Genomic DNA, 20375 nt, shown 5'->3' on the forward strand with positions numbered 1-20375 from the left:
CAACGGCTGGAGGCATGAGGTTTTCAGCTCTCCCGGAGCGTAGGGTAAAGGATCAAGCTTTTGAAGTCTGCTTAGTTTTTGGGGAAGAGGGCCTAAATTGTATGTGAATGGGTGCAGACTTCTTTACTCTTACCTTTTTGATGTTCTGGGCTACTGTCTTACGCTAACTTGAATGTAGATGTGTAAACATGTCCTGTATGCGTGTGGGATTCCCAAAAATACCTGAAGGCCTTTTTGACCTTTAGGAGGCAGTTCTCCAGCCAGCTCTAAAACATCTTTCTGCTTCCTTCCCATCTACATCTTACACTGAAACTGATGAAACATTATGAGAACTCCTCATGTGAAGCTTCTAAACTCTAGTACTTGACGTACAACTGCTTGGAAGAAATGAGGACTAACTGATTAGCAAGAGCGTTTCTGTGGCCGTGTTGTGTTGCACCATAGGCTGAGGGAGATCATTTGTTCTGACAAGGTAGTTGGTACATACGGTGTTTAACAGAACTTAATAAAGCACAGCAGAGCAATAAAGCTGTTAGGCATGAAATAATTCTTATTTCTTCTAAAACATAGGTCAATTACTGTTTTTATTACAGTTCTAAATAGAGTTGGGTATTGATAAAAAGCTCTCTGTGAAACGTTTCCTTGTCCACTCAAGTGTAGTAGCAATTACATTCCGTGAGTCCGCTAGGTAGATTATTTTAATAAAGGTTGTTGGTGAATTCCAGATGTTGTAAAGAAATGACTCTACTTGTAGGACTAAACTGAGCGTTTCAAGTTAATTTTTGTGTCTCTATATTGTAAATGCAGCTCAGAGCCTTGTAGCTGAAGCAGAGCTCACGATATACTGAAGGAACCATGCCTGTGAAAATCAGGAACTTGTCCTCCGGTACCCGTAACTTTTTTTGGTTATTCCTTACACCAAATTACATTGCAGATATTTTATTCTTTCGTTTCACATGCCCGCTCAATGTCCTACTGATTGTTCTCTGATCTTGAGCCTAGAATTGTTGGCAGCTCTTCTGCTTAAAATTACAGCTTTTTCTTCCGGGTTCAGCACTGCTTTGCAGCAGTTTTTTCGCGCAGCCTCCAAGAGTGAGGAAAGAGTTCTGGACGTGCTTCCCATGGGTTTTTTTTTTTGTTCTTCTCTACTTCTTACCCCTTTTAGTTTAAGGAGTCATCCTGATGTGTCACCTACAAATACAGAAGCATAAACAGCAATAATGCAACAGGATTTTGAGCTTTCCTAGTTAAAAAAAACCCCAAACAAACAAAACAACAAACCAAACAAACCACCCCCTCAAGAAAACCCTAATGCAAGTGGTCTTCTAGAGGGAATAGTTGTTGTAGACTGCTGTAGAATATTATGGGCTTGTAGAGAGGGAACATGCTGATGAAGCTGTTGGAGACTTGATGCAGCTTTGTGGAATGGTAGGTGAGAGAGGAACGCCGTTCTGGAGGGAAGGCATGTGCAGTCCTTCTGGCATGCAGCGTATTTCCTTGCTCTAACTATATATCTTTTTATCATCTCTGGCCATCTTCTGTGACCCTGTGCTGGCGGGTGTGCTGGCAGGCAGGCGGTCAGCCCTCTCGCCGTGTCAGCTAGCCGTGCACTTCAGCAGATGCGGAACAGGTGTCTTGTCATGTGTGCTGGTTATTTGAGATCCTGCTGTTACCCGATAACCTGCGGCAGAAGGATGAAATGCCTTCAACATTTACTTCAACGCTTTTTTCTTCAGCAGAAGCTGTGTTTGCCTGTTGTGAACATGAAGTGTTTTGTTTTGTTTTTTTTTTTTTTTTCCCCTCTCAATTCCAGGTGATTCCTCCCAAGGAATGGAAGCCCCGAAAAACTTACGATGACATAGATGACATGGTTATCCCAGCGCCTATTCAGCAGGTGGTTACTGGACAGTCGGGGCTATTCACCCAGTATAATATACAGAAGAAACCAATGACTGTGGGAGAATACCGGCGTCTGGCTAATAGTGAGAAGTATGTTGGTGTTAAGATGCACTTCTGTTGTGAATGGGGGAGCCGTGTGGAAAGCCTTTCTTTCTAGAAATAAGCTGAAAAGAGAGTGCAGCCGTCTTAAATAGGAAGCATTTTGGAGGAAACTGCTTTTTCTTGAAAGTTTGCATTCAGAATCTCAAACAAGTTTGTAACTTGGTGACTTTTGGTTAGATTTTTTTCTGGGAGTTGGTGTGTATAGAAAAATTCTTCAAAGTCAGTATTTGGCTAAGAATCTGCCTGAAAAGAATGGCTCGGGACTCAAGGAAGAGCTCTTGGCGTATTGATGGTTGTTCTGGAAAATGTGTTCATTGCTGAGGTAGAAACACAAGTATCTTGGAGTGCTTGAGCTAATACTAATAACGGGAGCATCTTCCGAAGCGACTGGGAGCTTCGCAGAGCACTTCAGTTAGCTGGGACAAGCCAGCTGCTGCCAGCTGCAGTTCCACGCTTTTTCCGGAGTCGCTTTCCCAGAGCTCTGGAGTACCGTGGGGTTTAACTCGAGCGTTCCTGGCTTCGTGCAATCGGCTTTGAGATATTGCTAATACAGTGTATCCGTGAGCGCTTTGCCTGCCTCCAGCTCCCTGTGGAGCAGCTTCATCTCGCGCATCCTTGGGATGGGGATGTGGTGCCTCACGTCAGTGCACGGCCTGTTTGTCAGGGGGCACTGGGGGGTGGTGCAGAGCGGTGCGAAAGGCAGTGAATTACGTGAATCTGAGCGGAATTAAAAATGAAACACACCTTCAGTAACCTCCTGAGTGTGCCTGCTTTGAAATGCACGCCTTGTCCCAGTCGTTTGTCTGTCTGTGGTGAGCGTTCCTTAGGGCTACTTACACCCTTGTCTTTTCCGTCTCCTGACAAGGTATTGTACTCCACGCCATCAAGATTTTGAAGACTTGGAGCGCAAATACTGGAAGAACCTCACATTTGTCTCGCCAATCTATGGGGCTGATATCAGTGGCTCGCTGTATGATGCGGTAAGTGAAATGCTCCTCTTTATTTTAAATATGGATGCTGACTTCCTTATTCCTCTTTTCTCATTAAGCAGCAGATATTCAGAATTTATTTGATTTAGCAACCTTAGGAAAAAGCAAGTAAAGTCTTTATTTTTTTCTCATTAGAAAAGAGTGAGTAAACTTCCCACTTTCCCCAGAGATTCAGGATAATAGTCAATGGAAGCTGTGAAAAGCTTAGTTTTACTAGAAAAATGAGGAAAAATGAGATTTAAGTGAGTTCCTGTGAGGTGTGTGGCCAAAAATTGTTTATAGCTCACTGAAAGAGTCGTTAAAGGAAACTGGACTGGCATCCTAATGATATACCGAGATATATGTGAAGGTATGCAGGTAAATGAAAAGTAATCTCCTGATCCTGATCTCTACCATGCTAGGGTTTATTTGGCCTTTCTCTTTTTTTCTAAAGGGAGTAAAATAAAGATTTCTGCTGAAGCACCTTGGAGAGACGGAAAAAAACAGCATTTGAAGGAATCGGGTGCTTCATCAAAAATACTTTTTTTTGATTCTTATCACCACAAAATTATTTGCATTTGGATTTTTTTCTTTGTAGGCGGCTGTATTAGGATACAACGCACCTGCATGCTAAATTATTTTACAATTCAAATTGTTTAAGCTTTTCCTTGGCGAAACTGCATCCTATGTTAAAGTAATTCTGTTGTGGTTTCTTCTGCTGTAAATGATAGAGGTTGCTTATCTTCTTACTCTGTTTAGGCAGCTAATTTAAAGCAGTGCCCTTCCTCTGTAGTTTTCTTTTGAGTGGAAAGTCACTTTTTTTTGGAGTGTTGTCTGATTGTCTGCAGTATAAACTGCCTGTTAATGTAAAAGTGTCTTTTTATTATCAGTATGGTTTAGTACGGAATTAATTGGAATAAACAGATATCTGAGGCCTGCACAGCCGTGGACATCAAAGGTATCCATAGTATTTGGTGCTTTGATGAGAGTATCACGTTCTTATGCAGGGTATGATCAGGGCAAGTGACACAACCAGGCACAAATGCAAACTTTAGAAGTCGCTTCTGCAATGCACAGAGTGTACGTTGTGTTTCCTTCAAGTGCCTACAAGCAGAAATGAAATAACTGAATTACCAGTCACACCTAAAGAACTTTTCCTCTTGTCCAATTACTGACATTGCTGCAAGCATTGAGGTGTCAGAGTCATGAAAGACGTTCTCCCCCTGCGCTCCTTTTCATCTCGCTTTTCAGCTGCTTCCTTTCTACAGCCCTTGCCTCCCTGCCCCTGTGGGGTTTTGTTCGGGTTGATTTAGAAAGTTTCAAGATGAGCAGCTTGAGTTTCGCTGCCTTGCCGTTACTCCAGCGGGCGGTGCGAAGCTGGGATTGCTCCCGTGCCTATCGGTTACACTGGGAAGGGGGTGTGAAGGAAACTGTTGGTTTCCTTTTGGGGATTGTATTACTCTTCAGGCAATCTCAAGGTTAAAGATTGGTACCAGTTTGTGTGACCTCTCTTTCTATTTCACATTGAAGTAGAGAAAACCAACTATCAGATTTAGAACTTCTTTTTATTGCTCTTTCTGTTTAAATATTGATAACAACACAACTGCCTTCCCTGTTCTTTATCTGAAGCACTGAGCTGATGTAGAGGCTTCTGCCACTTGGGCCACATTGAAGTCTGGTGTTTCTCATCACGTGAAGAATGCCTAGATGGAACATGTCGTTGGGAGAAGTGTGTTTTCCCCTTAGTTTATCATATGTTTATTAGCTGAACAGTTACTTGATGGTGGGGTATCACATAGTACAAGTGCCTCTTCAGGGAACACATTTAGTGAGAAGCTAGTAATCAATCCCTTTGCCACAAAGTATGGTAATGCGTCCTGTTCAGGGTTATTGATGAACACTAAAAGTAAGCTTTCTGGAAGCAGGTGGAATGAAATTAATGCAAGTAACACTAGGATATCCACAGTTTAAGGCATCGAAAGGAAGCTGTGGGCTATGATTCTGCTTAGCAAGTCCTGCTATGTTCCAGTACAAAACATTTCTTTTGAATTGCAGGATGTGGAAGAATGGAATATCGGCAATCTGAACACTCTCTTAGACATGGTGGAACATGAATGTGGCATTATCATTGAAGGTGTAAACACTCCCTACCTCTACTTTGGGATGTGGAAGACGACATTTGCTTGGCATACAGAGGACATGGATCTCTACAGCATCAACTACTTGCATTTTGGGGAGCCAAAATCCTGGTAAGTGATATGAGTACTGATAGATGGTGGCTCTGTACCTTTGCCCTCTCTTAGAGACCACTGCAATGCCCTTTTCTTCAGGTCTACCTGATTCCATCAGGCCTACTTAGTCTCTCACTTCCCACTTTGTCCACCTCTCCTCATCTACATTTGAAAGCAGTTTTACTTTCTTTCGTGCTGACTTGCTCAGAGGCCTAATTCCTGACTTCTAGAAAAGCAGCAGAATGAGGGAGACTTGTTGACATTACAAGTAAAAACAGATTTCAGCACTTGGGGCTTTTGGGGAGCTGTGCACAGGAGAGCACTCCCACTAATGTGGGAGAGCAAATGGTGATGGGAATGTGTGGATGCTTCAGATGCGCTGCGGTAGCAAAAGACTGTTGTTCTCGCATTGTGCTGTAGGCAGGAAACATCTGTTACTTTAAAATTTCCATTATTTCAGTATGTAACTGTGCTTACAGCTCCAGGGACAAGGTAGGTCAAAAGGTTACTTTTTCATGGTCAATTCTTAGAATCACAGTAAGCATTTTTCAGCGTTGTTGAAGCATAAAGTGGTTTGAAAAAAACTTTCTACAAAAATAATCGATAGATAAGGGTGAAATTAAGAAGCTAGGAAATCTGGAATACGTTACCAAGAAGCAATCAGTTGTCTTTTTTCCTCAAGCCTCCTATTTAAAAGTATAACCAGAGAGATTTAGCAACCCAGAAGAGCTTTATTGAAGATCTTGATGTGACTAATAAATATTGACATTTGCGTGCAAATTAGAGCTTAAATGTCACTGTGAAGCTGCTGTCATTGTGCCCTGGCAGTCGCAGACAAGATGCTCCCATCTCTCTGCAATATGAGTCCTCGGTGACACCAAGTATCTCCAGGCTGTTAGTGGCTGCAGGCATGTAAAAGCTTCCAACAGCAAAGCGACTGTCATGAATGAATGTAGTGTTCTTTTACAGCCTTGAAAAGGAGTGGAAGGGCTGAATCTGTAATGTTCAGCTATAGTATTAATATGAATTTTTTAAATCTTTCCAACGTGTCAGAAAATTTGTTTCCCCACCAAACCTGATTCTTAGGCTCCCTCTTTCAGGGAGATGCACAAGGATTTTGCAGAATCTTGTATGATACTTCTGCTAAACAAGCTTGATCTCAAGAAACACTATCTCTGGATTAGAGACGTGCCTTCATTTTAGATAATGTCTGTTTTTTCCTTCATCTTCAGAAGCAGCTCATCAAACCCCTTTCTGTTCCATCCCTGTCTCCAGTAGATGGTGCCACCAGCACACGAGAAGCACTTCTCTGCCCGTACACCCAGCAAAGCCAGTGGTCTGTAGTGGGGTGGTTTCAGCACCTCGGCACCCAGCAGTTGGCTGCTCTGAGAGTTGTACGAGCAGCTGACCCAGGGTTTGCGTTAGGGTCGTGCGATCTTGGCTGTCCCTGACCACTCCTTTCATGCCTGCGTGCTGCCAGTTCTGCCTCATCTGTCTTCTGCTTGCTTTTTGTTCCAAGCCCAGCACAGAGCGTTAGCGCTTTCAGAAAGTGGGAAGAAGAACAGATTACCTTGAAACGAGAAGCTGGTTACAGCATGAAAATAATGGCTGTTCCACCAGCTCTCACATTGGGAGCAAAAGTTACAGATGATGAGTGAAGTACAGGTGAAGTACTTACAGGCTGAGACCTAAACTGTTTGTCTTCTTGTGTGCGTCTTAGGAACTTCATGCTGCTGTTTGGGTTTTTTTCTTTCTGTTTGTTTGCTGGGTTTTTTTTGGGGGGGGGGGACGACTGGTGGGGGGGGTTTGGGGTCTTGGGGTTTTTTTTTGTTTTGAGTATTGCAGATACAAACAGTATATAGATATCCATAACATATTGTATCCCAGGGATCATAAACTCATTGCATCTCTACTAAACAGTGGTTTTTCCTTATGTCCTTATGTTTGCTGTTGTTTCTGTGGGAAATACAGGTTGCATAGCAGAGAAACAAACATACCAAACCTCCAAACAGTGAAACCCGAAACACCTTTGTACAGCATGTTTGTGTGAAGAGGTCAAGAATTGGAAATTGTAGGAGGAAAATTGGATCTGGCAAATACTGGATCTTAGAAGTTCTTGGTGGCTTTTATTTCTGTCTAATCTTCTGAGGATCTTGGGGAGATGCGAGGGAACACCTAATGCTCCGCTAAGAGGGGTTTCAGTCATTGAGGAGTTCAGTCACTACTGCTTAGAGCTGGAATAGAGAAGAGAAATCATAAATCTTGTGAAGGAGCTCAGGTGTTGCTGGTTAGAAATTGGTGCAGGCACATGGTCTGCACCTGGTTGGGTTTTGGTTTGTTTGATTATTTTCTTTTTTACAGTATTTTAACCCCACTCAAAAAGGAGGGGAGGATTTTTATCCAGTCCTTCTGTGTTTGTATAGTTCTTTTATAGTATCTAGTTCCATAAACCTTATACGGTTGGGGGGAAAATGGGGATTTTGAGGACAGACCATGTTTTGGGCAAAACGTTTTCCTGTTCAACAGTGTTTTCTTATATAGATGACAGTGTGTAACATAAAACTAGATGTATTGTGACAGGATGCCACTGCTGGTTTGGCAGGCCTCCCTGCTGTTCCCTTAAGCATGAGGCAAGAGTATGCCACTTGCCCAAGTCATTTCTTCCTTGTTCTTCACACTGACAGCTTCTGTTAATGAGTTCTCAAGCTCTTCTGTGTGCAAGCCTTGGCTTTTGAGGAGTAAATCTGAACACCCCTTTGAGCAGACCTGGAACTTTCCAGGTACCTGAGCAATTGCCCATCTTCTGGTTGAGCTTGCAGTCATCCCAGAGCTCAGTTGGGGGAGCTCTTGGACTTCAGTGATGAAATTCCAGTGGTGCAGCCTGGCTTTACTCAAAGATGGCTAAAATGTTAGTTCTGTTTTTCTGGCACCACCTGTGTGGAAATTTCCCAGCTTCCTCCGTCCTTTTTATAGACTCTTTGACTCTGACAGTGATCAGCTTAGAAGCACCTCAGGGAATAACAGGAGCATGGAGAGTTACAAAGTCTACCAGTTTGGGGTTGAGCGCTAAAATAAGGGTCAGAGTTATTGTTCCGCTGTCAGAGATATTTATATAGTGAAATCAAGGACTCTGTATGTTGGTAGTATTTTGCTTCAAAGTTATCTGTTAAAAACCATAACTCTTCCTTCGTATGTCTCATAAATTATCGTAGGCTACTTTAATCCAGTCTGTGCAACCAAAGCCCTGCTTTGCAGGGTGGCACGTAGGAATGGTGAGAAGCCACCAGCTCTGTTTCTTTATGAGGGCAAGGTGAGAAAGGAATCAGGCCCATTGAGGTTGCCTCCCACGCCTCATTCAAGTGGGTTCTACGAGAAATCTCTATGTTTCTTTGTGTGGAAGAGGTGAAGTACTTTCTCAGGGAGGTCTGGATGATATGCTCAGGCCATGACGAGGCACCTCAGTGGGCAAAGATAAGCTGAGAAAGGAATCTGTCTCGTGGGTCAGGGAGGATAGTTACTGAACTATTATTTCATATGTTTTCCATTTCTATCTGTAATTTTGGGTTGTACCTTTTACAAAACAGGTGCTTTGGGGACTGTTGGGATTACAGTTAAAATAAATTCCTGTGGCTCAACAACTGGAGATGGCTTCTTTGTACAACCTAATGAGCATCTGCTTGGTCATACAACTCCTTGATTAATGTGTGTCCCTCTCACTGCAGAGAAGTCCTGCTGCCAACGTTTTCTTGTACTGTTTCTTTCCGTAAGCAGAGTCGAGCAGGCTGCAGCAGTGCGAGTTGTCTACACAGAGTTGTGTTGCTGGGGATGCAGGTTAAAGAATTGTTCAGTGCTAAGTGAAGTACTTGAGTAGTAAAGGGTCATCCAGTGATGAGGGAGAGGAAGGGGGTTAATGGAAGACAGCTTTTTCCCTGCTTCCAGTCCCATTAAGTGATTTATCCGTGCCTGTAGATTGCAATGCATTTATTTCTTAAATTCTGTCTTGTTGTACCAAGAAGAATGAGCACTGTTACATGTCTTTAGCATAATGATTGCTGCTGCAAAGATAGCCGTACTGCCACCCCTTTCGGGGGATACCTGCCTCGTGTCGAAGATGATCATCTTTTCTGACGTCCCGTTTCTCGGGCATATGCGTCTGCTCTGCATTGTGGCCACACTGTTGTTGTTTTTAAGTGGAAAATCAGCCTGACAGGCCGAAGAGGTAGCACGGGAGGTGTGGGCGCTTCCCGTCAAACGTGCCAGGGATTGGGAGCTGTTGTGTAACTTCGTGTTAAGCTTCTCGGGCTGGGAGCTGCCCCATTGAGTTTCTTGCTTGCTGGTTTCTCAAATGACAATAAAATGTCCCTCTCCCATTAGTAGTTTAATTACAACCTTTTCATAGTCTGTCTTGGTTTTTTTTTTCAGGAGTTTGAATGTATTTCACTTTGCAGCCCTGTATTAAACCTCTTGTGGTAGGAGTTTTTACTGTATCAATTATACATAATATGTATAATTACCTTATACATTCGTATGCTGAGATTTAAAATAGAGCATATTGTCAAATGATGCTAACAGAAGACTGATTTTTATAATGACAGAAGCAACAAAACCGAATGCCAAGCCTCATACTTCATGGTTATTATGCCATTTTGTTGAGGAATGTATGCATCCCAGTCCTTGCAATTTCAAAAGCGGAATTTTAAGCACTGTGATGCTCCACCATCACTTCATTGCATCCCTATGAAAGGGCGCAGTACCTACCTTGAGGGCTTCCCGGGGCAGGGAAGTGCCAAAGGAAACTTTTTAAATCTCAGTAATGTGAATTTGATGGATACACCTTGGAGGTGTAACGTTTCTGTCTTGTTTTGTCAACACTGTAACACCCGGCTGGGTAATAAGGTTATTTTTCTCAGATATTTTGTAAATGGTCCTGCTCTATAGCAACAATATTTAATATACCTTCTGTAGGTACTAATGGGGTGTTATACTGTATTCCTTCTCTCAGAAACTGCAGGTGTTAAACCAGAGTGACACTGGGGACGGTAATTGATTTTTATAAAATGTCCCTGTTTCCTTATCATGATGGATGTTTAATCCCCTTTAATTAAAATAGGGAGCCAGCTTTAGCTTTTAAGTTATATGGTCTCCTCTCCAAAACATTCCCTTGCTGAAAGTGGATCATGCCTAATCTGTTTGACTTTGATATCACAAAGTACACTTTATGCCAGAACAGCAGTTTATGTGGAATTAAGGGCAAATTACCGAAGGAAGTTTAAAATAATATGATTAGTTGAAAGCGCTGGTCACAGATACAATTACATTTCAGAAAACACTTCTGGAATTCTGTCTTATAAAAGTCTTACGACTGCGTACTTGAAGGTATGTGGGGTTACCTGAAAACTTTGTTGGTTAAAGTATTTCAGCATTTCTGCTTTCTTTCCTCCTCTCTAGCAAGATTCCCTGTGTAGGGTAAGCCTGTCTGTAGGAATCGAGGAAAACGAGTCTCTGGGAGGACTTGCTTGTAACATCTACAGTTTAATAAATTTGTAGTATCTGTAACTGATGCCACCATCAATAGGGGAACCTTACATTTTCTGACAGTGATATGATGGGGGATTTAAAGCAAGGCATGATTGATCCCCTGGGAGCGGCTTGTAAAAGGAGCCCTCTTTATTCTTGGCTAAAAGCACATAGCACAGCAGCTGCAGATTCGCAAGTGCTGAGGAGCCCACTGCTGATTTTATTTTTCATTGTTGTCTTAGGGAGCATTGCAGCTGTCTTAGTCGGAGCTCTTGTCCTATTCTCCCCCCAGGGTAGAAAACGTTCATCCCTGGAAAACTATCTTGGAGAAAGAAAAGGACCTAATACAGTCACGGAGCTTAACTCTTCCAGCTTCTCTCCCGCTTCATTTTCAGCGCAGGTTGCTGGGTCCTTACCCCATCTCCCCCATGTGGCATTCTGCGCCGTCCCTCTGCTTTAACACGCTCTCACATATGTTGCGGTTTGTTGTGAGCTTGATGTAATCTCATTTAAAGCAGCTGGGTTTAATGTTTGATACTGAATTGTATGGCAGCAGGGGGGAAGGGCACTTGTCCTTTGCATCATTTATTGCCTTCTAACTATTACATTCCCTTAGGGGGCTATTGCACAAGGCGGTTGAATTGCTGGATTGATCAGATGTGATTATAAGTCTTGATTATTGGGATCTCAGTAACCCTTGCACCCTGGAGATCCTGTGAGTTTCTTAAAGCTAGATTAGGGGGAATCGCATATGAGTGTTGCCCTTGAAGGAACTGAGGACTCTGAAGTTGTTACTCTCTGACTTTTTCATTTTGCTCCGTACAGAGAATACTTTTTTTGGTTGAGTTTTACTTTTCCTATTTCGTGGTGTTAAGGGATTCAGAAGAAGATTCTGCAGCCTCTCCTCCCTCCACTCCCCAAGGTCCGCATCTGCCTTCCGTGAGAAGTGTATGAGGTTGCCTTGTTCTTAAATGTGTGCGCACATTTGTCGTTCGTGTGTTCCGCTCCTGACAGTAGAGATTTATAGGCTTGTTGGGGTGGAGTGGGGGAGAAAGGAGGGGCAGGGGAAGGCCATTTGGCCATGATGGGCTCCTTGCAGCTCAAAAATTTCCTTCCTGCCTCTGCTATCCCATGTAATCTGTTTTACAGCTCTGCAGTTTTGGACGGAGAACGAGTAGAATTTATGGTGATGGTTGATTTATAGATTAACTGCAACGCCATTTGCTCTCAGGCAGATTTGGCAAAGCAAAGACCCTTTTCTGTTGATAAAAGGGATAGAGGAAGGAACAGTGATATTCATTAAAAGAAATAAAAGGCAAGGGAGATAAAGTATGGCCAGGCAGAACAGCTTTTCACTCTCCTACCCCTTCCAAAACTGTTAGGTGAAAGCTGCTTTGGAACAGGCTTTCTGCATTGAGAATCCGTGTGCATGTTGATTTGCTCTGAGATTCATGAAAGGAGTGATATATTGAGATGCAGAGTTGCATCCCCCTGTAATTTGCTGATAAATGAGAGCAGTGCAGCAGTGAGTTATTAATACAGCCTTTCAAGCTTCATATACCGCAGTCATTAGTTAATCAATACAAACCACACTCTACTACTAATATTCAAACAAGCCTCCCTCCAGGCTCCCCTCAGGACTGAGGGGTACTGTTCGTCCTGGAGGTGGTGCTGTGGGGGAAAGATGATGTAAATCTCTGTACAAAGGGAACGGTGCTAGCTGATGGTCTGCTTTAAAAATCCAAGGGGTCGACATACTGCACAGAGACTCAGTCTTGGGCGGCTGGAGTGGTTTTAATGTGGTTAAGTCATCAAACCAAACTATATGAAGAGGTGTGAGCTCTACCGTGTGTTATGTGCATTATCTTCCCAATCAGGTGCCTGCGATTGGAATAGTGGAGATTTCTCTTTTTAGCAGACTTAGATTTTTTGCTGTGTTTTATTATGCTGTTGTAGACAAATTATTAAGAGATAATTTTTCTGGTGCAGAGGGGGCACGGTATTCTGGGGAGGTAGGACTCGTGCGTTGCCTTTCTTCATTCGCTGTCACCTAACTGAGAGAAAACGCCATGAAGATCAGGCCAGACTCTTGGGCTGATGGGATCAACGATGGAACTTGTCAGAGGAGGGACTGTTACTCTGTAAGAGAACCGATGAAGTGACCTCAGCCAGCTGGCTACTCGTCCCTTTTGGCCTCCCTCCTCCTTTCACTCAGCTCTCTGCTGTATATGTACTTGCCGCCCCCAAGCCCTCTTCTCTCTCTGTTTCTTAGTCTTGTCTAAATCCACTACAGAAGACGTGGTATTAGTACATACTTGGCTGCCATTTTAGTTTTCAGTCTGTGCATTTTGTGTCCATCTTCACTGGGCCTCTTTAGTTTGCTGAAATTATAAATTCTTAGAGGCTGGGGTTCGTCTGTGAGTTGCTGTACCTAAGCTAGCAAAGTGGAGATCCTTCCAATCTGTGATTTGTCTTTGTACCGTTCCCTCATGATCTTGGAAGGTGGTAATGCTGATCTGTGATCACATCCTCGTTTTCACAGCAGGATCTTCAAGTGGGCCTCTACTCCACTGACACAGTGTTTAATGCCTGTACCGCTGTTTCCACCAGCACTGATAATTCATCGCAGCTCAGTAGTCCCGGTCTGGATTGAGAGAAGCACATCTTTGATCCAAGAAGGCTCTTGCTGCAACTCATTCTTGCGTTTTGAAAGTGTCTGCTCAAAGCTCAGGCCTGATTTGAAATGAAGATCTGTGGAAGTCTGACAGGATCACAGATTGGTTTTAATAAGTGAGGCTTTTGAACAGCGCACTCTGCCACTGAGACAAGATGGGAGGGAGATGTGCTTCCACGCTTCGTATAACTCTTTCAGCCTGATCTGACTTGGGCCCTGTGGGAGAATGAGCTTGCAAATTCTGGCTTGGCGTGGCACTGAAAGCAGGGGTTGGAGAGACCAGAAGGAAGCAGCAGTGGTACTGCAGCGCTTTGTCTTTATTCACGTTTTGTTAACGCATTGGCAGAAATCAGCGAGGATTTTTTTCTTTAGTCAGCAGAGAAAATTGACGTTGGGTGATGCCAAGTGCAGTACAAGGGTAGTTTAAAATAACAGGAGCCTATAGTGACGGCAGTACTTAAATAGCACTCTGCGTCGTCTGAGTGCTGTGCGATTGTTAACTGGTTAATGTTCTAAGTAATAGATACACTGGGTTTCTACCCACTTCATTTCTAACTGGCCAATCATCATGACAAAGGGGATCAAGTAGAAGAAATAAAGGAAACTTTACAAACTGTGTCACTGATCTTTATCAAATCTTAGCTATAACACTTCTAGCTTTGATGCCGACGAGAGCATAGGCACTGGCTTCAAAGGAGTAGCTGTAGTTTCAGACAAGGCAGCTTGATGAATGGGGAGCATGAAACCTTTGGAATTTTTTTTTATTCCTTAAAAAAGAGAAGTGTGTGTGTGTAGAGGCATTGCATCTCTAGGACAAGGGGTTTCCTAATCCAAAAATACCTTTCATTACTAGTGAGCAGATTTCTTTTGTTCTGTGTAGGCAATTATCTGTTTTTTTTTTCCAGAAGCAGTGAGCAGGAGCGTACGTGTGCCTGTGCCCAGTAAAGGAGGCAGCTCTCATGGGCCAGTTGGTACAAGCTAGGAACATCTGTGATCTCCCCTGGTTACCTTTTTTCTCCTTGTTTCTTGAGTTGCAATGAGGTTAGGGTTTGGTTTGGGTTTTTTTTTTTTTTTTTAGAATATGAGGTCTTTGAAGCGTAATCTTTGCTTTTCTTTATATTTGTACAGTATCCACTACAAAAGGCAACCAGTAATTAATAATCTGATTACCAGTTTTGGGAAATAAATCTGATGTGAGCAGGTTCTTTGAAACAAATAACAGAGAATGGCAAGGGGATGAGTATTGTAGTCATTCATCTCTGTTGAATTGTATACTAATTATCTTCTTGGCCAAACTGAATGAATAAATGTTTTCATAATGTTTTTCCCAAAACACCTTTTCTTAGTAAAATACCCCCTTCATACTGTTCATTCACTGCATGCAGAAGCAGACTGGGTTTATTTTGTACGTGTGGAAGGAGAGTCACTCCAGTGTGATTTGTAATTTTGTGCTTTGTGCCTGGCGTTTGTTGCTATGGAGCTAACTGGACTGGTACATTGATAGTCTTTCCAAGCGCAGATGGTTGTTCATATTAAACTCTCTGTTTTAAAATAGTAATTAAAAGTTGCATTTGAGTTCTGGGAAAATCATCTTTTTGTACGCATTGAGTTTTGGGTTCGTGAAACACTGTGAAAGTAGCCGATTGCTCAGTTGTTTTGTGCACATCTTGGTAGTTACGAAATCAGGTGTATGTCTGGCAAATTCATATTGCTTTAAAATCAGAATTTTAAAAAGCTGCTGTCTAATGTCACTTCTGGGAACTAATGCCTCTTTAATATTATTTCTAGCTCTTGGCAACTGTAAGGGTTAGCAGTATGGGGTTGGCACAAGTTGGTTTTGACTAATCTTCCAACAGTCAGTCCCTAAGGATTTGATCCCAACTCCAGAGTGACCTGAGATATTCTGCCCGTCGTTACTGGAGAACAAATGGAGAGTTTGCAGTTGCCCAAACCTGAGTTTCTTAAGGGAAGGAGGAAGCTTCTCCTCTTGCTTACTGTTCTGTTAGCCTTTTCTTCATATTGTGCTTGGCAATGGGGTTGATGATTGGGCAGCTATGCACAGGGAAAAGGGCTCTTATCGGGTGAAACAGGCCCTGTGGTGGGAGCGCTGAGAGTGCTTACTGCTGACCTGCTCAAAAAGGGCTGGGGTTTGTCCTGGTTTTCTTCCTGTGCTGGTTCGCAAAGGATCGTGTTTGAGCAGCTGTCTGCAGAGCTCATTTTTCTCCGAGCTTGAGAAGACAGGTTGATTTGGTGTGTTTGTGTGGTTGTAATCTTGTTCTGTCATTACCTATTTACTCCTTATTATGGCTTTTTGAGCAGATACTCCCCAGCCTCTGTGTTTATCTTTCTCCCTACGTGTATTTCAATAAAAATGTCATTATTTGAAATCATTGACACTGCTGGTTAAAGATACTGAATTCCATCATCTATTGTCCTGTAAAATGATCCATTAAAGATAAAACTGCAGACGCTCGATAAAGGTTCTTTCCTAGGAACAAGGAGCTCTCTGATCCATGCTCGATCTTATCTCCAGAGCGCGTGTTTGCATTCTTGATGTAAAGGACCCGCAACAGAGGAGGGAGCCCAGAGATTTTCCTGTCCAAATGGTGATCTGGAGAAGGGAAACTGGATACTTACAGCAAATTCACTGTGGGGTAACCTCAGATACTGATGAGGAGAAGAAGAAAGGGAGTTTATTTCTGTCTCTTAACAAACTGGGGGGGAGAGGGGGATGAAGGAGGTTAAACATGGGGGAAAGTAAAAGTGAGGAAAAGAGGTGACTGTGGAAGGGAGGGAGACAATGTGCTGTCGATGAAGAAGCCATCCGTTCTTCTTGTTGAAATGCCTTTTTTTTTTTTTTTAATATTGATTGCAAAACATCTTAAAAATAGTGTGGAAAAACCCCTACTTTTGTTGCTCTGAGCCTTACTTTGACACTGCTAGGAGGTGCAATATTGTAAGGGTTTTACCTTGTAGAAAAATTAGGCTTCAAAGCAGGATATTAACTTTGCAAATGAGGGACTGCACTGGATGTAGTGGTGGTTCTTAATGGCTTCTATTGGGTGATAAATATTCTTGATAGACTAAGGGGTTTTCTTTGGAGGCATTGCTGCTGTCATGGGGGCTAAAGATGTTGAAGGTCAGGGTTCAGATTATGCATTTATGGACACACTTTGTCTTACAGAGATTGAAATAATAGCTTTTTATTCTGCCTGTCACCACTGAGAGTAGGTTGGCATTTGAATCTTCAAAGGGTCAATATTCTTGGCACGACTAAATCAGCTTTGAAGACAGATAACTAACCCCCAGCTTGACACATGGTCTTAGGCATTTTAAGTGTGCTGTTCCCTTTTCGTTTCTGTTCCTTATTTCAGTAATTATAGCATGTTAAACTGTGTGGGGCCTGTTTGGCCAGACCTTGTGCAGACACTGTGAAATTAACTTTCTTACTTCTCACATGAATCGGACTGAAGTGACATTTCTGAAGCCTTGTGGTTGAACCTCCTTGTGCCCATGGTGCCCAGCCTCTAGCAAAGAGTAGGTGCATGAGATTTAGTAATCTAATCACTGCTTAATTGCTCTGTGTCTGGTGCAAGGAGAGGCTGACGTATAATGAGGTGGGGAGGCAAGGTGGTGTTACTATCAAAAACTCTGTGTGTGTGTGTGACAACTATAGCAAGAAAAGGTCTTGGAAGCTTTGGGGTGAGGTTGAACTGAGGGACAGGATGGTCTGGTCCTCTGCCAAAGCTGGTGATAGCTTCAGGTGAGAACAATTCCTCTTAAACAGAGAGAAACCAGCAGAGAGGGCGTGAGCAGGCTGAGGATTGCCTTTTTATTAGAAGTTTTTAATAGCTTTCAGTGGCCAAGAAGAAGACAAAATTGAATTGCACCCCGTTTGAAGAAGCAGCGGTGAGGACAGAATCTGAGCCAGACTGGAAAGTCCCCGAGGAGTGCCTGATGCTGGAAGCTTTTGCTGCCGTGGTGAATTCCATGTTATATCATCCCTTAATGGCTTCTAAACTGGCCCTGGCATCCCAGGATGGTCTGTCTGCTCTTTTTTTTTAACTGACGCACTCGTTTAATTCTTAACTCGCAAGACATTTGCTTATTTATTTTCATTGTTCCTGATAATAATTCTAAGCCATTAGAGGGGAAAATTGTATTCAAAAATGCTGTTTCACACTTTATTTGTTTGATGATTTAGAGCGATAGAAAATAGCACATTTGCTGGCTTTTATAGTCTGATAATTATCTGCATCCATCAAACCATTCTAGGGGAATAAACAAAACACCAAGAAAATTACACTATTAATGACATCCTTTATGGCAAATAGGAAGGATCTTTCTTTTGTGTTAAGGATAAAAAAAAGGGGACAGTCCAGTTAAACTTAGGTTAACAAAAGCAAACTATCACTGTAGGGAGATGATTGTCTAACACATTTGTAGCTTTGGGGCAAATACCTCTGGACCTGTGACCCTGGTGTCTGGTAATTACAATCCAAATCAGTTTTGCAAGATACTCAAGAGCTCAGAAAATTACATGGAAGTAGAGATCAGAAATGGTGGAGTTAGGTTTTGTGAAACAAGTTGGGAAGCTGAAAGTCTTTTGTGTAGAACAGTAAGTTCTGTATTTGTAGAAGTGATACTTAATCCCTTTCAGGGACCTTCTCTTGTTTTGGTAGAAAGAGAAGAAAAAGGTAATTTAAAAGGATCAGTGTGTTACTTTCAGATTGTTGACTTCAGGGTAAGATGACATTTGAGTCATGTAGCTATTGCGGTTTTTTAATCTTGAGATTTTTTTTTTTTCCCCTCCTCCGTTCTGTAAATCTTGTGTTTCCTGGCAAAGGAGCAAGACGTTATTTGTGCTGTAATCCGACAAATTGCTGAGTGGCAGGTTTTTGGGTTAAGCTTGGCCCTTCGTCTTGGTCAACCACTGCAAGTCTGACCCTTGGAAGTACGTACTTAAGGCATCAGTCTCTTAGTTTGTTTGCAAGCCTAGTTTCTTGGAAGTTTGGTGTATCTCAAAACAGTTGCTGGTTTAGCACTATTTATGTAGACTTTGCTTTTATTGGGGAGCCAGGCCGAACCAGAAGGGAGAAATTCTGCACTCAGTGGCTCAAGGTCAGCGTTTTCAGCCCTGTTGTGTCGTCCGTTGGCTGTTGCAGATGTTTTCTCTGAAGTAGAAGTGCTCTATAAAAAGATGGCTCTTAAGAAGGGCTGCTAAAATATTTATGTTGCCACCATCACTTCTCTGTAGTTTAGGTTGTTTGGGGCAGTGGAAAATCCTTGCTTTGTCTTTGCTGTGGTTAAAAGGAGGCGTCTGCTCAGGGCTGAATCAAAGTTGTCCTGCTCTACGCCCAATTCGGTTTTCCCCAGGCAGGGGGATGTTACGAAACTGCTTCTATCGACAGGGGTGAAGCATCGGGCAGTTCTTGGTCTGGCGGTGTTGGCACAGTCCAGTTCGTGGATGCTGTCGTCTGTTTTAGCCAATTCATAGAAAAGTGGTATTTTGCTCGTTACGATTTTTTTTTTCTTCTCTTCTCTTGTCTTTGTGGAATGCGTTGGTGCTGTGATCTGAATGGGACAGAGGAGGGACGTAGTTTTACATGTGTGTTGATTTTTTTGTTGGTGGTGGTTTTTTGGTTGTTATTTTTTAATATTTTGATAGGGTGGGGTTGTTCTGGTATTTTTCTAGAGGAAACCTACTACATTTAGTATTTGTGCTGAGGTACTAGAGGAAAACAACCTTACTATTTGGTGAAAAAAAAAAAAAGTATTCGAAGTCATGCGTCTAGAAAAGGAAATTATTGGATATGCTTTACCATGCATAATCTTGTCAGTTGTCTCTGGAATTAAAGATGTTTTGCTGTTGATCTGAGCCCCAGCCTGTGGGTGCAAGAGGGCTGGTAACAAATCGTACTGAATGACAGCGTTTTGCCAGTTCCCTCTGTCAGGGATTTTTGTCCCCAACAAGTGCCCGGCCGTTTTTCATAGTGAAAGCAGGAGGATGGTACCATAAGGTCGTACACAAAAGCCAGCCCTTCGTGGATGTTTATATGCTCAATAACAGTTCTCCTTTGATTGCAGCAATTTCTAATCTTTCCATGTCGCCTCCATTGTTATTCTACCTTGCAATCAATCATTTTATGTCTAGACTGAGCTAGCTAGCTCAATCTGCACAATACTTGCAGAAGCCTTCTGTTTCTCTTACTGGTTTTAAATAGCAGCCCAAATTCTTTCTTTATTGCCTATCTTCATGTAAATCAGTCAGATTTGTGAGTGTGACTTAAAGCAGAATTTGGCCTACTTTTAATTCTCTTCTGCAGTTAATATTTTGAATTCCTAAGAATAAATGCATCAGGATGTATAGACTCTGCTTCCTAACAGACTGGCCCAAACAAAAAAGTTAATTTCTAAAATTGGAGTCGGCTGTTACCAAGAGGCTGTTCTGCGGTGGGGTATTCTGATTTGTATATTATTATATATAGTTCTTTTTTATAAGCTGGAAATTCCTCCTCTCTTGCTGGTTCCTATCCAAGCAAGTCCTTTGTCTCTCCGTGGACCGTTCTCTAAAGCTCAGCTTGGCTTTTTGCAGTCTGCAGTTTCAGATAACACAATAACCATGTTCCAATGTATTAAACTTTTAACATCCTCAAGATTCAATTAATCTTATCTTTACAACTCCCAATTACAGGCACTAATTAAGTGAAGGTTGCATTGTAGACTGGGGATATTACATTAATCATCGGCAGCCTTGTAGCCATAAATTAGTTCTTTCCCAATCCTTCAGCATTTTTCCCAGAAGGAATGGAATGTCTCATTTCCCTGTTTTAAGGGACATTAATCCCACAAAGGAGCTTTGGATCGGGATTAGTTTTATCACATTTATGTAAGTGATGAATGGTCTTTGTAAAATGAAAGCCACAAGCTTTGTCCCAGACAAATGAAATTGAATTGTTTGATAATTATGCAATTTAAGGCACT

General features: G+C 42.4%; 1 protein-coding gene across 2 annotated transcripts in view; it reads left to right on the forward strand.

Moving 5' to 3' along the window:
- The window catches only part of KDM4B (lysine demethylase 4B), a 78159-nt gene that overhangs the window by 488 nt on the left and 57296 nt on the right, over nucleotides 1-20375 (forward strand). For both annotated transcript variants that reach the window (XM_086477666.1, XM_086477665.1), the window contains exons 2-4: nucleotides 1814-1989; nucleotides 2867-2981; nucleotides 5025-5218. In XM_086477666.1, the coding sequence (XP_086333792.1) occupies nucleotides 1814-1989; nucleotides 2867-2981; nucleotides 5025-5218 (485 nt within the window). The remainder of the gene's footprint in view (nucleotides 1-1813; nucleotides 1990-2866; nucleotides 2982-5024; nucleotides 5219-20375) is intronic.

Source organism: Leptosomus discolor, chromosome 24, assembly GCF_034619465.1.
Source record: "Leptosomus discolor isolate bLepDis1 chromosome 24, bLepDis1.hap2, whole genome shotgun sequence".
Lineage (NCBI taxonomy): Eukaryota > Metazoa > Chordata > Aves > Leptosomiformes > Leptosomidae > Leptosomus > Leptosomus discolor.